This window comes from Ptychodera flava, chromosome 20 (assembly GCF_041260155.1).
Source record: "Ptychodera flava strain L36383 chromosome 20, AS_Pfla_20210202, whole genome shotgun sequence".
NCBI classification, from domain to species: Eukaryota; Metazoa; Hemichordata; class Enteropneusta; family Ptychoderidae; genus Ptychodera; species Ptychodera flava.
In genome coordinates this window covers 27,738,148-27,756,088 of record NC_091947.1, presented here as the reverse complement: position 1 = coordinate 27,756,088, position 17,941 = coordinate 27,738,148, and the positions used below count along the sequence as shown (strand labels likewise).

Sequence of the window (17,941 nt, the reverse complement as noted above, 5' to 3'; positions counted from 1 at the left end):
CACACTAGCCGTTCAAATTTGAACACCGACATGTACATTTTGAACGCGTAAAGACGCGTCTAGCGTCCGCTATTTTTACAGTGCAGCACATGTACGTATTGGCGAAGTGCAAATGGACGTGCTGCAACCAAAGGCAGTACTAGAACAGTACCGATTACCGTGCAAAGAGACAAATAGTTGGATGATCTTTGACCTGCTTTTACGTATCTAAGTAACTATGACAGGTACTACGTGTAGGTGTTGTATTTGATGACATAAGTCAAATCGTGGAGGCTTAGTTTATTATTGTGTATGGCCCAGTATGGGGCCGAAATTTATTACGATCAAAATTCATTGTAAATTTCGGGATGACCTCAAATGACCTTTGACCTAGTTTTACATATATTAGCAAGTGCAACAAGTGGAGCTCAAGTATTTTATGGTTATAGACTTTTCGTTGAGGGGGCTGTCTTCGATCAGTGAGTCAGCTTTTAAAATTGAGTATGCACATACCAGATAGGGCTAGAAAACTACCGATAGGGCTAGAAAATTGGTTTTTTTGTATTTGGACTGGAAAGGAACCAAGATCATTCCCGTTTTTTTCGGATGGTCTGTTACCTTCCTTTACATAAGATTTAAGCTTAAGGTCGCGCAATGCTAATCCCTGTTGTTAAGCGGCACGAAGCAACTCAAATCGTGTCATTTCAGTCATTTGCTTAGGATGTGCAGACGAATCAAGAGTATCTCGAAAACACGTTTTCAAATATGGGCAATTGCTGCCCTGCAGTAATATTTAGAAACATGCTTATCTGTCTTGTCAATACGGTACGCTGCGCTCTCTCTCAGATTAGATCTGTAAAGTTTTTAGATATTAGCATTACGTACTTGAGACGACACTGGGTGTTAACACATTGTGACCAGTAAAATATACTATGGCTGAATGTACTGCTCTTTTCTTTTCCTTTACTTTTCTAGCCTAAATGTCGTACATTCGTTTTTGCAACGAATAGAGCAGTCGTTGGAGAACAGGGCTCCAAGGAGACACCTATCCGGAGCAGATTCAGGACTCGCAGAGAGTCAAAGCTTCAGTTCGAATCTCTATGAAAACATCGCTGAGGATCCTTCGAACAGACCACAAAGTGAGACTCCAGATGGCAAGTCCCTGTTGGATAGCGGCTATCATGGTCATGTCGAAGATGCTCCGCACGTGACGCGCATGGAGACTCCAGATGACAAGTCCCCGATCAATGGCGACCGCCATGTCGATATTCCTGACGGAATGCGCAGTGAGAGTCCGGATGACAAGTCCAAGATCAATAGCAGCAACCTTGTCAGCCTCGTTGTGGAAGACGCGGAGCCGAGGACAAGTACTCCGATAAAGGGCCGCGCCATGACCAGACGAAGACTTGAAGATGACTTCACGCGAGTAGCCAATAACGCAACGACAAACGACCCTGAAAACCATGATCGTGACAACCATGGGAGGGCAGTCGCCGGTGATAAAATGACGCCCAATAGTGACGTCATCAGTAATCCGGTGGTGGAGACAGCTCGGAGTGTGACGAAACGGCAACACGGTGGAGATAATCGGAACGAGCAGAAGAAACAGCGACAAAAGCTCTATAGACGCGACAGTTCGTCATCTTCAAGCAGCGATTCTGAAGAACTGAGCCGACAAAGAAACTCCAAGAGACGTCCACGTCCTGCCATTCGCAAAAGAGAGACTAACCGAAACCTCGACACTGTTGACATAACACCTGCTCTGCGACAAAGGATGAAGTCCAGCCCCATCCTTGCAAGCATTCACTATTATTGGGGTATCGGTCCATCCGGGAACATAGAGATGATTGGGCGAGTTAAATCAGCCCCAAGAATGAATCAATTTAGTGAGCATTATTCAAAGTACTGAATAAACCTTTGACAATTCCATATGATGGAGTACAATTTTTTATATATAAAGAACGAAATACTATTCATCTCAATTATAGTGTTTATATGTTGTTATGTAGGTCATTTCCCCCACACTCATCATGACCTGAGTTCAATTAGTCTAGAACATTCTCAAGGTCACTGCCCTTGATGACCTCACAACCTTGAATTCAATTAGTCATGTTTGGAATGTTCTGGAAAGTTGATTAGTTGTGTAAGGGAGATAATTTTAGAACAGTAATTAGCATGTCAATAAAAGTTCTAGATTGTTCTTATATGCCTTTATAAAAGGGACGTGCACAGCTTCCAGTCAGACTTTTGGGATCGTGTCTCTTGTGTGTTACTAAACTCCAGCAGTAGTCATTCTCAAGACTTTTCAAGACCTTCACTGCCAACGCTGGATTTATACTGTGGACTTTGTGCAGCTTCAAGCCTGCAAGCAAAGGACTGTTCATTCATCCAACTGACTGTTACAACTCTGAGACTGGAGCTTTGCCGTCCCAGCTGAGATAAGTAGTCTGTACACTTTTAAAGCTTGTACTCTATCCCTGACTTAGCAATTAGTTTTATTTTCGTAATAAATTTGTTTAAACGTTAACTGCTGAGTTCACCCTTTTGTTCGTTTTCTCTGCACGTAACAAATTGGGGGCTCGTCCGGGATACGAATATTTTGAGCCGTTTGACACCTTTTGCCTGCCTTTTCAAAACTACTGTATACTGTGAACTCAGCGAAATTCAATCATGGCGGAATTCAAGCCAGACGAATTTATGGATGACCTTGATCAGGACGCATTTGATTCCCTCAAAAAGGACAACCTCATTGCACTGGCCAATTTCCTTAAAGTAGATGTCAAAAGATCTATGCGCAAGCGGGAAATACAGTACCACATTGCAAAACATTTAGTTAATTCTGGCCATTTTGAAGAGTCTGCCTTAAAAGATTATGAGCCTGAGTCTTCCTTCGAACTCAAAAAATTAGAATTAGAAATTCAGGCAGATTTGGAGCTTAAAAAATTGGCATTAGAAAAAGAAAAAATACAAATGCAATTACAAATGAAAGAAAAAGAATTGCAAATGGAAGAAAGACAGAAAGAAAAAGAAAGGCAGGAAAGATTAGAAATGGAAGAAAGACAGAAAGAGAGGGAATTGGAAATGAAAGAAAAAGAATTGCAAATGGAAGAAAGACAAAGGGAGAAAGAAAGAGAGGAAAAGAAAAGGAAAGAGAATTAGCTGAACACCGACTGCAGTTAGAAATGAGACGTTTAGAGCTTGGAAAGTCAGGAAAATTCTTCCCTTCAGACAATTTTGACATCACTAAGCATTTCAGGTTAGTTCCCCCTTTCCAAGAAAAGGATGTTGATAAATATTTCCTCCATTTTGAGAAAATTGCTCAGAGTCTTGATTGGCCTAAGGAGTCCTGGTCTATGCTTTTGCAGAGTGCTTTGGTGGGTAAAGCCAGAGAAATTTACATTCAGTTGTCAGTAGAGCAGGCTTCAGATTATGATTCTGTGAAGGAATTAATTCTCAAGGGCTATGAGTTGGTGCCTGAAGCTTACCGTCAGAAATTTAGGGATTGTGAGAAGGTGAAAGATCAAACTTATGTTGAATTTGCTCGAACAAAAGAACAACTGTTTGATCGTTGGTGTTCTTCTGAAAAGGTCAGTCAGAATTATGACAAATTACGACAACTTGTTTTGATTGAGGAATTTAAAAGGTGCATCCGGAGTGACATCAAGACGTTTATCAATGAACAAAAGGCAGATACATTGGAGGTTGCTGCACGTTTGGCCGATGATTATTCATTGACCCACAAATCTTCATTTCTCAGCAAACCATCCCAGTCCTTTTCATACAGAAACAATGCAGGTAAATTTAACTCCTCCTTTTCATCCAAGAATTTTTCAAAGGAGAGTAGAAATCAAATGACAACAGTTCACAGAAATTCAAGTAACACTCCCACATCATCAGATCCCAAGTCTCAATCTCCTTCTGACAAACAGTTCGGTACACTTTCTTGTAATTATTGTAAGAAAGACGGCCATTTAATGTCAGATTGTTTCAAATTGAAAAGAAAACGTGAAGGTCAAAGTAGTCAAAGTGGATCTAAGCCCACCGGCTTTTTTCTTCATCAACTCAATTAGAGTCTAATAATGTGTGCAACACATTTTCTGAGGTAACTATTAAACCCTCTCATCCCCAATTAATGAGGTCAAGGTCAATTCTTCTCAAGATAGCATTATGGGTATTTTCGAACCATTTATTCATAATGGTTTTATATCACTTTCTAGTGATTTTCTTCCGCTACCCCTGTCAAATTTTAAGAGATACCGGGGCTTCCCAGTCTCTTTTGTTGGCAGATACCCTGCCGTTTTCTGAAAAGTCATTTTCAGGTTCTAAAGTTCTTATTAAGGGGTAGATTGCAATGACTACATTCCTGTTCCTCTCCATAATGTCTATTTGTCTTCGGACTTTGTTTCTGGACCTGTGGCTTTAGGTATTAGGCCTTTTTTGCCTTTTGAAGGGATTCACCTTCTTCTTGGAAACGACCTTGCTGGGGACAAGGTCATCACTAATCCACTTGTGACTGATAATCCTAGTTTAGATCAGGATCCAGAGCCAATTGAACAAGAGATACCCGATTTATTTCCTTCATGTGCCATTACTCGAGCCATGTCAAAGAAAACTTCCGAGAATCAAAATACTCTCAAAAATAATGTCACAGATGTTGACTTAAATGACACCTTTCTCAGTCAGGTGTTTGACACGGATCATTCCGTTATCCCTCGTGGATTTGAAACTTCCAGTAAAACTTCTGCTGACCAAAGTCAGACATTTTCTAGATCAAATCTCATTGCAGAACAACACAAAGACCCAGATATTTTGTCTTTGTTTGACAGGGTAGATGATGAAGATAAAACTTCAGATAGCTCTGTTTCCTATTATACAAAATCTGGTATTCTCATGCGTAAATGGAGACCTCCAGACGTTTTGGTTGATGACGATTGGGCTATAAAACATCAAATTGTGGTTCCAAAGCCCTACCGTGCTGAAATATTGCGCCTGGCCCATGAAACGCCCTGGGCTGGTCACTTAGGAGTCAGGAAAACTTATCATAAAATTCTCAGTCACTTTTATTGGCCTAATCTCAGGCAGGATGTAGCACATTTCTGTAAAACTTGTCACACATGTCAAATGGTAGGAAAGCCAAATCAGACCATTCCAAAGGCCCCTTTACAGCCAATTCCTGCATTTCAAGAACCATTTAGTAAAATACTAATTGACTGTGTTGGGCCCCTACCAAAAACAAGATCAGGAAATGAGTACATGCTGACAATAATGTGTACATCAACTCGGTTCCCAGAAGCCATACCACTGAGAAACATAAAAACAAAGACTTTAGTGAGAGCTTTAGTCAAATTTTTCACTTTATTTGGCCTCCCTAAATGTGTCCAGTCCGATCAAGGCTCCAACTTTATGTCTGGTATTTTTCAACAAGTAATGGATCAGCTAGGCATTAAACAGTATAGGTCATCCGCCTATCATCCAGAAAGTCAGGGTGCTCTTGAGCGATTTCATCAAACTTTGAAAAACATGATTAGGACCTACTGTTTTGACACTGAGAAGCAGTGGGATGAAGGAATTCATTTTCTGCTCTTTGCTGTTAGAGAGTCAATTCAGGAGTCTCTTGGTTTTAGCCCATTTGAGCTTGTATTTGGACATACAGTCCGTGGCCCACTTAAGCTCGTTAAAGAGAAATTCCTATCAGACGATGATGATTGTCTGAATATTTTGCAATACGTGTCAGATTTTCGTACAAAACTCTCTAAAGCATGTGAATTAGCCAGAGAAAATCTTGAGTCATCTCAACAGTCAATGAAAACCAAATACGATAAAAAACACCTCAAAACGGAAGTTTGAACCAGGTCAAAAAGTTCTTGTTCTACTTCCGGTTCCTGGCAAACCACTCCATGCTCGTTACTTTGGGCCATACCTAATTGATAAGAAATTGAGTGATTTAAATTACATCATAATAACACCTGACAGGCGAAAACAAAAACAGCTATGTCACATAAATATGCTTAAGCCATATTTGGATAGGGATAATCCTACTATAACTCAGCCTGTCAGTGCAGTCAGTTCAAACCATTATGAAGATAGTGATACTGAAACTGACTTGAGTGAAAATACTCTGAACTCAAAGCTGGGCTCGGTCAAGCTTCAGAACTCAGAAATCCTGGAGAAGCTGGAGTCTACAAAGTTGGCACACCTCCAGCCAGAACAACAACAACAGGTGAAAGAACTGCTCCACGAATATAAACACCTGTTTCAAGATGTTCCAACGAGGACAAACGTCATCTATCACGACGTTGATGTTGGGGACAGTAAGCCTGTAAAACAACATCCATACAGACTGAATCCAACAAAAGCGAAATATCTCCAGGAAGAAGTCAAATACCTGCTGGACAATGACTTTATTGAACCCAGTAAAAGTAACTGGAGTTCGCCGTGCATACTTGTTCCCAAATCAGATCACAGTTATCGTATGTGCACGGACTTTAGGAAGGTCAACACTTTAACAAAGACAGACACTTTCCCAATCCCGAGGATTGATGACTGCATCGACCGAGTGGGAAAAGCCAAGTATGTTGACGAAATTTGACCTACTGAAGGGATTTTGGCAAGTCCCTCTGACGGATCGTGCTCGTGAAATATCCGCCTTTGTTACACCAGACGGATTGTTCCAGTACAAGGTGATGCCATTCGGAATGAAGAACTCTCCGGCAACGTTCCAACGGATGATCAACGACGTCATATCCGGGCTAGACGGGTGTGCAGCCTACGTTGACGACGTCGTTCTGTATAGTGACACCTGGGAGGAACACATCAAGCTCATGCGGAAGTTCTTTGAGAGACTGAGCAAAGCAATGTTGACTGTCAACCTTGCCAAATCTGAGTTTGGCTGGGCGAGGGTGACTTACCTCGGACACACTGTAGGACAGGGTGAGGTAAAACCTGTTGATGCCAAAATCAGTGCCATTTCAAGTTTTCCCATACCAAACTGCAAACGACAACTGATGCGCTTTCTCGGTATGGCTGGTTACTACAGAAAATTCTGTCCAAATTTCTCCACAATTACTGAGCCTTTGACTAACTTACTTAAAAAGAAAGTAAAGTTTGTTTGGTCAGAGCAATGCCAACAGGCATTTGATACACTTAAAGCCATACTGCAAAGTGCTCCAGTGTTGTCTGCACCAGATTTCACTTTGCCATTCAAATTAGCTGTGGATGCTAGTGATACGGCTGCTGGTGCTGTTTTATTGCAAGAGGATAGTCATGGTGTAGATCATCCTGTTTGCTATTTTTCACGCAAATTTAACAAATCCCAGAGAAACTACTCTACAATTGAAAAAGAGTGTTTATCTTTGATATTAGCTTTACAGCATTTTGAAGTTTATGTTACTTCTTCAAATCAGCCAATAGTGGTTTATATTGATCACAACCCTCTTGTTTTTCTGCAGAAATTTAAAGGCAAAATCAGAGATTGCTGAGATGGAGTTTAATGTTACAGGAGTTTAATCTTGACATTCGACATATCAAAGGCAGAGACAATTTAATTGCAGACTGTCTCTCTCGTATTTAGAGTTTATTGTTGTTCACTTTCAAGAAGTTTTACTTTAGAGTAAAAAAAAAAAAAAAAAAAAAAAAAAAAAATTTGAGTACTTAAATCTTTTTCAAGATTACATTTGCAAAAGAAAGATTTTCTTTGAAAAATTTTCTTTTTTTTGAGAGGGGGTGTGTTATGTAGGTCATTCCCCCCACACTCATCATGACCTGAGTTCAATTAGTCTAGAACATTCTCAAGGTCACTGCCCTTGATGACCTCACAACCTTGAATTCAATTAGTCATGTTTGGAATGTTCTGGAAAGTTGATTAGTTGTGTAAGGGAGATAATTTTAGAACAGTAATTAGCATGTCAATAAAAGTTCTAGATTGTTCTTATATGCCTTTATAAAAGGGACGTGCTCAGCTTCCAGTCAGACTTTGGGATCGTGTCTCTTGTGTGTTACTAAACTCCAGCAGTAGTCATTCTCAAGACTTTTCAAGACCTTCACTGCCAACGCTGGATTTATACTGTGGACTTTGTGCAGCTTCAAGCCTGCAAGGACTGTTCATTCATCCAACTGACTGTTACAACTCTGAGACTGGAGCTTTGCCGTCCCAGCTGAGATAAGTAGTCTGTACACTTTTAAAGCTTGTACTCTATCCCTGACTTAGCAATTAGTTTATTTTCGTAATAAATTTTGTTTAAACGTTAACTGCTGAGTTCACCCTTTTGTTCGTTTTCTCTGCACGTAACAATGTATAGCTAACACTTATTAACATTTTGGCCTGATATTAAATATTGGCTTATTAGACTGCTTGAAATGTTTATCTTAATGTTGATCGTGGAAGATATTACAGGTTTTGTCTATTACTCATGAAGTCAACTCCGTCCAGCCGTAGCTGAACGCATGTATTTTAATCAGATATGTCCCTTCATAGGACGACGTGTTTAGTATTTTCCGCCTGGCATTTTATTTTCCTGTGAAGTATCTGGCTTTGTCAAGTAATGGAAAGTAAAAATGAAGTATCAGTACTATTCTCTGATGATTCTTAGATTTATAATGGAGATTATATAAGTACATAGAGTATAACTCTGGTTGTGAAGCGTGTTAATGGTAAAACTGAAGCAGCTATACCTTACTGTGATTTGTTGGTGTTTGTCTAGCCGATATAGTAGGTAGTCAATGCGTATCAAATACGCTACAAAATATGCGCTTGCTAAGCAGCATTGCAAAGTTTATGGTGATGAAACTTTTTTTTGTTTTTTTTAAGACCCGATGAACGTATCATGAACGGAATCATTATCACCATCATAGTGTTAATGTCACCATTAACAAACAATTTGCCTTTTCAGACATATGAACATTTACCAGTCCTTTCGAAATTTACAACGTAAAACGACAAATAATGACTTCAAATGATATCTACGTTTACGGCTGTTTAGTATCAACTTATTCCGTCCTAGTATTACGTTTTTAATCAAATGCTTGGCTGCAAAGAGTGACAGACATTAAAGTGATTAGATCATACGATACGCATGCGCAGGTTTCTTATTCACAGCTAATCACTTTTACCTGTATTCGTAAATGTAACTCGATGTTTCAAAACTTTCACAACATTCAATTTTTTCTATATGATTTGAGCAGAAATGCTGCAAGAGATGGCAAAGAGGTCTGGTAAGGTATTAATGATATGAACACTAGTTTAGCATTTGGTCTAGGCTTTGAACTTATACCCTCTAACTGTGCAACGAAAACATATACAATGAGTGTGTCTTGTTAGTGACGTTTGCGATCATCAATATTCGTTTTTGCCATGTATCACTGAGTACATATATTAGGTATTCTCACTTCAGAAAACCTACATTCATTGACTTGCTTGATCTTTTATCCTTTTATTTGATATGTACTGTTATGTAATATGTGTAATTTTCGTATTAAACGTGTAGTCAAAAAATCAAGATCAGGCATTCTTTTTTTATAAGGCTCACTCCATCTCAAGAACTGACAGAGCGAATATCATAAAATTGCCGCGAGAGTGCGGAACTAATGTTTTCTTTATCACGTAATACGACTTGTGTGCAAAATGTACGTACTTTAATTTTTTCGATATGTTATTCTTTGCTCAAATGGTACATTGTATATATGTTAACCAAACATTTGGCAGTAATATATCAAAGCAACGTCCACTTAAACTTTCAATGTTTCAGTGGACACTATGTTTCTTTCATGGCAGATATGATGGATTGGATTGAGAGAGTGGTTCTGTCGCGTTGAAAGATGAAACAAGGTTTCAGGACGTAGCCCCTTAGCTTGATAGTAATTGATCTTCACAGCGACCCCATCCCAGTCTGTAAAGACAAGTTGTTGTTTTTCCAGCAGGAATGTATTATAGGTATGCCGATTTTTGCTGTATTTGATGTCGTCATTGTTAACGTAAATTTCTTATGACCCCGTCTGTGATAGTAAAAAAAACGAAATGCGTCATGTTCCTATTCGATGTCCGTCAGTTTTACGGTGCATGCAAAGTGGCCTGAGCACATTTTATAACAAGTTACTTTCTCAATGTCTGCATGAATGCAACGTAAACTTGAACCACAAATATTTATGTCAATCTCATATACGGATAAGTACCTGGTATTTGGCAAATACCTCCTCAAAAGAAAGAATGTCACATTTTGTTTATCTTATATGAGGAACAAGAGACTGAAGCAACATATTGGTCTACGACAAACTTGAAAGCGAGTAGTCCCTTGGTGGGCTATTCAGCTCTGGGACTATTCGCCCCATGTACAGAAGCGAGAGTGTTTCTCGCTTCTGTACACTCGTCTATGGGTCGAATAGTCTCAGAGATGAATAGCCCACCAAGCGACTGTGCGAGTAGCCCAAATCATGGTAGAGTAACCATGTTCATAAACGCAAAGCAGAAAACTCTGTCAACACCTATAGACAACTGGTCTCCCATACGTATATGTGTGCGTGCTTTGCAATCGAATAAGTTGATAGTAACACCGTGGCATGACTTCTGTATTTAGAGCCACCAATCTCTTATTCCTGGCTGTTTAAATTGAACTAGCACGTTCCCTGAAAACTGCATGCCAGGAAATATTCTCATGATAGCTTCATGGGTACAGCCTGCAGCTGTTTCTCAAGTTATCTCGATAAAACTGTGTAAGGTTTGAAATATTGCTGCATACCCGAGGTATTCGCTTTGCGTTTCACGCTCCTATACCTATCTTTCACAAGCGTAGTGAGAGGAGAGACAAGTAAATGAAATCACTGAATGGAATATGCCATTCTCATGACCCCTACATGACCTTACATTATACTGACGACGGAAACGTAGAACCGGAATTTGAAAAAAATAGTAAAAATGTATAATAGAAGACGCCCCTTTCTATCAAATGATAAATTAAATGCGACTTAATATAGTTAGACTTTTTTAAATTCGCAAAAATCAGCTCAGGCGAATAGAGAGAGGCCATGCTAACAAGACTGATATGACGCCCTCTATTATATTACTTATACCATCGCACATTAAATTTAATGCATACATGGGGAGCTCATATATTTACTGTTTAAACCTGTATGATGCACATGATAAGGTCAGATCAAACATTTATATCGACGGCGTAGTACGGCTCTGAAAGATATAATTTAGATGGTCTACAATATTCCTCGGAAACAACCAACTTGTAATATACTTCAACGCTCTAAGTGTAGGAAAAGTAGAGAAATTTACCACCAGTGATCATAACAGGAGTGCTATACAAGAACAAGAACATCAGACTCCACCATGGCACCTTTAAATGACTGCCGAGCCGTGAAAAAATACTGAAGAATGAGAAGCAATACAAATGTGATTGCGCATGTAGTCCACGACCAGCTAGGACAAATTGAGATTTCTTCAGCTAATAATACGCGTTTTGTGACAAAAATTATATCGTGACAAATTGGCGGGGGTGGTGGGGGGATAGGTTGTACATACTGTTTGCAGAGGACTTGATCAATCCTCTCCAATTGTCATATGATAATTGAGGCAAACATACAGTATCTAGTGATCTGGCTGACGAACATTTTAGCTCACTTCAGTAAGAGAACACCGAAAACAAATCATGCAGTCGGACGCTCGGTCATGGTTTATCTAACGGCGATAGAGAGGAGACAGGCACAATGGCCGTACGTGTAATACACAGTACAATATGTGACGCAGAGAAGGATCTTTACGGAAAGTGTGTCAATCTCAATGCATCTGTTCCAGATTTAGATGAAAATAGTTAAAATAGATCAAAATCACCTGTCTAACAAATCAATACACGCCCCACGGGCGAATTTGCACAAGTGCGCCCTCTGACCGTAAATACGAAATGCTGAGTGCGGTGAGTGGCGTTTGCCTTCACACCGGAGGCTAAATTGAGTGACTGTGTTCCCTGAAAACATGTAAATCACATATGTTTTATTCAATCTGTTCTAGAAAAGGAGAATGTCAAAATCGACTTGTCACAAAGAATTATGTTTACTTATTGACGTCATTCACCAAATTTATTGTCAAGTTCGAAGTCAGTCTCTTCTTCGCTGCATTGAAATCGAATTTGCTTGCCAAAAAGTAGACTAATATCTTATCCGATGGGACATTTAAGTTCTATTATCAGCTGAGCTAGCCTAACTGTCGTCCTATTTGTGTCACTATTATTGTGTTATTTAAATTTTGCTTCTCAATGTATTTGCCAAGCTCTTCATCCATCGAACTTCTATCATGGTTAGTGTACTTTGAAGTTCAACGTTTCATTCTCTCTCTCTCTCTCTCTCTCTCTCCTCTCTCTCTCTCTCTCTCTCTCTCTCTCTCTCTTATACACAAACACATACATACATACATACATACATACATACATACATACATACATACATACATACATACATAATACATAGATAGATAGATAGATAGATAGATAGATAGATAGATAGATACATACATACATACATACATAGATACATACATACATACATACATACATACATAGATACATACATACATAGATACATACATACATTCATACATACATACATACATACATACATACATACATACATACATACATACATACATACATACATACATACATACATACATACATACATACATACTTGACAGTCAACAATTTTTAACCCTGATGAAGTGGGATTAAGCCCACGAAACGTCGGACAATAAAATTTAGTTTGTAGTGAAGAACACTGTGTCCTAGAGTTGGTGCTGCTTGACCTATCCTGTCAATACATACATACATACATACATACATACATACATACATACATACTCGCTGTTTATCCTTTGGACCTCGATCTCGTCTGAGTGCAGCTATCATTACTACCATTCACGGTGGTAATATCTCCCTCATTTTGTTTGGCAGATCTCTGTCCGTGACGTGTATCCGACTTCTTTATGCCTTGTCACACGGTATCGCTTTTAAATCTTGTCCCTGATTCTTCTGCGACTACAATAACACTATTTCACATTTTGCATGTCACCACAGTTCTGAGTTATCAGCAAACGGTGTTCTGGATTCCCGTGTACAAACTTGAACAGGTCGACATGTCGGGACAAAGCTTAAAAAGTCACTTTAAGTATTTGTATTATTTCTTTCACAACAAGAACATGGATTGCAAGGTGAATTGCAATAGAAATTGTAATGTAACGCCTTGCAAAATACACTTTGGAGTTATTGGGCACCCTGAAGGTTTACGATTTCAGTCAAGTTACTTCATTACGCTTGCGTCTTGGACTTTCATTAAAAAAGAAAGGAAATCACTTTCCGTAAGTCCGCTTTACGGACTAGATAATTTAATTCTGCAACTGCTTGTTGTTGACGCTGCAAATGAAGTGTTCGAGCTTCTCCGCCCGTTGTCGTAATGCTTTGCTGTGCCACTCCTCGCATGAGAGCTTTCTGCAAACAACAAAATCAACAACAACAACAACAACAACAACAACAACAACAACAACAACAACAAGAAAAACAAAGCAAAAACGAATACACACGATACCTTCACCAGTGCTACGTCCCCGACAGATGAATATCGTCTGCAGGAATAATTTTCAAGGCATTGCTGGAAACTTCGTGACGACATGAACAGTTATATCGCTCTAAAAACAATGAAGATAATACCTTTTAACGTCGCGTTTGGTGAGTTCGCCACCATTTCGATTGTCTTCATCCCGTTTCTAATGATGCTACTCGGTTCTTATTATGACATCATTTGTTCCCTCAACTGTTTTGGAGTAGATGTGACAGTATCAGGGGACACCGTCGGAGGATCTTTGTTGAGGCTCGGACTGTATGAGTGGAAAATTTCATTCTTTTGATCTGCTGGCAACTCGAACAAAAAATCTAGCGGGCGAGCATGGAGTCGGATTCTGTTGTTTTCGAGGTTTGCCGATGATCATGAGAATTGCAAATTATCGGAGAGGGTCGTGGTGTGTTTTCTTAGGGTAGAGCGCCAGCGGAAGGTTTTCTGATAGGAGTTAAGAGAGATGGGGTAAAAGCTTAGTGCCCAGAAAGGGATTTTTCTCGAAGCTGGATGACAGTTGCAAACAGCTTTCACTTTAGTTAAAATATGATCAAAACACGTTGAAGTTAGAGTAGTCAACGCAAAACCATCTCTGTTAGTAACGTTTTCCCCGAAATTGGCCGTTTGGCTGTCTCTAATGTGCTCCACATCATGTACACGAAAGCTTTCAAATCCCTTGATCAATGCCCAACGTATACGTTTAAGATGAACTACCCGAGAAAGGTTTGGGACTGCCTGTGGGTTGTGCAGTATTGATCAGCTAATTCCACTGCCTGTTGAAATGCAAAAACAACCAGTCCTTTAATAATGTCGTTTGTTGCAACTTTCAAGACGGACTTTGAATGAGACATCACTTTATAATTATAAATTTTTCAACTTAAAGGTCATTCCTCTCTGCACAAAAGTACCTGCGAAAAAAATGGCTGATTCTGCAGTTTTTCCCGGTGCTTTTGATGAATATATCATTCTTCATACAATCTAAATCAATTTGGAAAGGAATGTTTAACTCTTCTCTGCACGAAACAGCAATGCTTCGATATTATCCAGTTCTTAATATGTTTTGCAGACTGAAATGAGTCGGAAAGGCGTGTGAACTCAACAAAATCGAGAGTATAGGGTGTATAGGCCTGTGTACGATGTTTCTCGAAAATTAAGACGGGGACCCTATTTTTCACATCATATTTCTTGTATACTCACTGTACCCTACAATATAATGCACTAATACAGAAAATGACAATAGTTTTACTTTTGCATGTCACTGACCTGAACATATAATACATGAAATCTAATAGGTGTTTTACTCGTTGATTTTAGAAAGGCCTTTGACCTAGTTCATTGTGGTACTTTACTTAAGAAACTCAGACTTTATGGTTGTTCAGAGCAGACAATGGGCTTTTTCACTTCATACCTCGCAAACAGAACTCATTTGGTTTATTTTAATGGAGCCCTGAGTGATTCTCTTCCTGTCAGTACAGGTGTTCCACAGGGATCTATTTTAGGGCCCCTGTTGTTCCTACTTTTTATAAATGACCTCCCTCTGGCTTCTGAAAATTCTGATATGTATATGTATGCTGATGACACAGCAGCTCAGGTGATCAGTCCCAAAATTAACGAAATTGAAACCAAGCTGAGCAGAGATATGAATCTGATCACACGCTGGTGCGATCAAAATAGCATGTGTGTTAATTCACAGAAAACTAAGGTTATTGTCATTGGTACAACGCAGAAAAAAGCCAGAACGAAAAATGACATCCATGTTATGAGTGGTAATGATCAGCTCGATTGTGTAACCCATGAACAATTGTTGGGTGTAACCATTGACGACACCCTAAATTGGGAAAAGCAAGTAAATTCAGTTTGTAGTAAGGTAGCCTTTAAATTGCTGCATCTGAAACGTATTCGTCCCTTTTGTTTTATACTACCCCATTTTGACTATTGTTCTAACATATGGGGTCATTGTTCCAACAAACTTTTACTTCGTGTTGAAAGACTACAGAAAGCTGTAGCCAGAGTACTTTTAGACTCAGATTTTAGCACTCCTAGTCGTAATTTATTCGACGTTTTAAACTGGTTACCACTTAGAGAAAGGATTGTTTTTAATGAATCAGTCTTGATGTACAAAGTCCAAAATAATTTAGCTCCTAAATATTTGAATGTTTTTAGAAATGTCCAGAATGTCCACAGTCGTAGTACAAGATCTGTAGACAGAAATAAATTATATATTCCAAGACACAGAACTCAAATTTTTAAGAGGAGTTTTACGTATAGCGGTGTTAAAATATGGAATAGTTTACCAGCAGATGTCAAATTTTGCTCCACTCTTCACTCTTTTAAAACCGTAATGTAAGTCTCATCTTTTATGCAAAATGTAATTCTTAGGCCATTTTTGGCGTGTTTTTTTTATATTTTGTCGTCTGTTTCTTGCTGTCTTAATGTTTTGTTTTTCCCTGTTCTGTTTTTTATATTCTTTAATGTACATATTGTATATTTCTTGTATCTCGACACTGTGTGAAAAGAGCCTTCGGCTCATTAAATAAAGTCTAATAATAATAATAATGGTTTCGTCACCCTTCTTTCGTTTAATGAAAATCATAGCGTTCATAACCAAACCACTTTTTTCAAAGCCATATTTCTTTTAGTAAGGCTGCGTTCACAAAAAATTGTCAGGGGGCTGGAGGAATTCAGTTGGATTCGAAAATTTCTTGGGTAGTAGGGGGGACTTGAAAATTTTGTTCTGCCTGTAAGGGGACTTGAAAATTTTTTGGTACCCTTTTACGTTTTACATTTTCCAATTCCACGTTTTTGTAGGCAATTCAATGAAAAATTAATACCCATTTTTTATCATCCAATTGTTGTAATGTTTGTAAGGGTGACCCTATTATGTTTTTTGTTTCTCATCTCTAGAGGAATACTCAGGCAGGGCGGGCGGGCGAAATAAAAAAAACAAGTACCCAAAAATACCTTGTATTTGTTTCAATTCAATGTTCTGTCCGTTCAGTCACTGCAATTTCTTGTCTTTCAGTTCAGTGTTCTCTCATCTAGGATGATCGCCTTAGAGGCGGTGCAAATAAAAAGTTTTTTGTTTTATTTTCATGTCGGAGCTGAAATTTTTGGTCGGTCGCGGGAGATGAGAAACACAAAAATTAAAAATGTCGCCCCTGAAGTTGAACAAAATCTAGAGCCATTTAGTCACATTTCATGACTTTTATTTTGAAAAACTCTGAACATGTATGATTTGTCGTAAAAAAACCAAACAAACAAACTTGAGCCTAGTGACAGGGCAGAAGCTGCAACTGTTGATGATTTTTGCAATATTTCTGTGCAATATATCAAATACAGTTTCTTGCTATTTCCCTACAGCATCCTCAAACACAAAATATTCAGTTTGTCGACAAAGCCAGTACATACAAATATGTATGAGGTGATAATTTAATTAGAGTCCAGGCTGACAGTCAGTTGTCAGTGATGCTTGGTACACATACACAGGCTGTGATAGCAAGCTGAATACTGGACAGTTCAACATGCTGCAGGGAGTAGAACAAGAACACAGTTGTATAAACTGAACAAAAATATTGTCAAAATTATCAAAGTTAATACAGCTACTCCCTGCGGGCAGTGTCACTATCTGGTACCGCCCTGCTACTGCAGTGTCACTGTCACTACATACCTGAGCTGTGATAGAGATAACTCTGATGTACATGGTAGTTGAAGAGTAGTTTCGGTCAAATGACGCTCATGACAGTGAAACATACTTGTACACAAGATCAGGCCAGACAGCAACACATGGAAGACCAGGAGACTTTAAAAGTTATCGGGGATTTTTGAATTCTGTCATTTGAGAATGAAAAAAGATAGGGTCACCATGGTTGATTTTCCAAATTTTCACATTCTCATCCTAAAATAATACAAAAGCAAAACTTTGAACAGTAAAAACTAAATGAAAAAATATGTGACAAAATTGAATTATTTATTTTTCAACCAAATTTGCCATTATTACACCCAAAATTTCAGAGATGAAAACATTTATATGATGGAATATTTTAACCTTCCAGTATTGTCAATTTTTAGTAGCATCTAATTCACATATGTCTTGTACTTTTGAAACAAATTTTTGGTAGGTCACTGTGCTCAGTTTTTTACAATGAGAGAGGCAGAGACAGAGACAGAGAGACAGAAACAGAGAGACAGACAGAGAGACAGAGGGGGAGGGAGGGAGCAGACTTTCAGAAAATAACAGCAACTAATGCATGTAGTATAAATGACAGTGGGATATGGTGTATTTTGCCACCAAAGGCGAAGAGAGCATCTCATCTACCTTTGCAGTACTGCTATGTCGATATAGTTTTTCTTACAATATAAGCTTATA

General features: G+C 38.8%; 2 protein-coding genes across 2 annotated transcripts in view; one reads left to right on the top strand and one right to left on the bottom strand.

The window, feature by feature from the left end:
• Positions 1-9,605, top strand: part of LOC139120478 (transient receptor potential cation channel subfamily M member 8-like) — a 32,451-nt gene extending 22,846 nt beyond the window's left edge. Inside the window, exons 20-21 of the mRNA XM_070684932.1 lie at positions 955-1,984; positions 8,277-9,605. Coding sequence (XP_070541033.1) covers positions 955-1,888 — 934 coding nt within the window. The 3' untranslated portion in view covers positions 1,889-1,984; positions 8,277-9,605. The remainder of the gene's footprint in view (positions 1-954; positions 1,985-8,276) is intronic.
• Positions 1-17,941, bottom strand: part of LOC139120482 (insulin-like growth factor-binding protein 7) — a 200,108-nt gene that overhangs the window by 47,877 nt on the left and 134,290 nt on the right. The window lies entirely within an intron of this gene.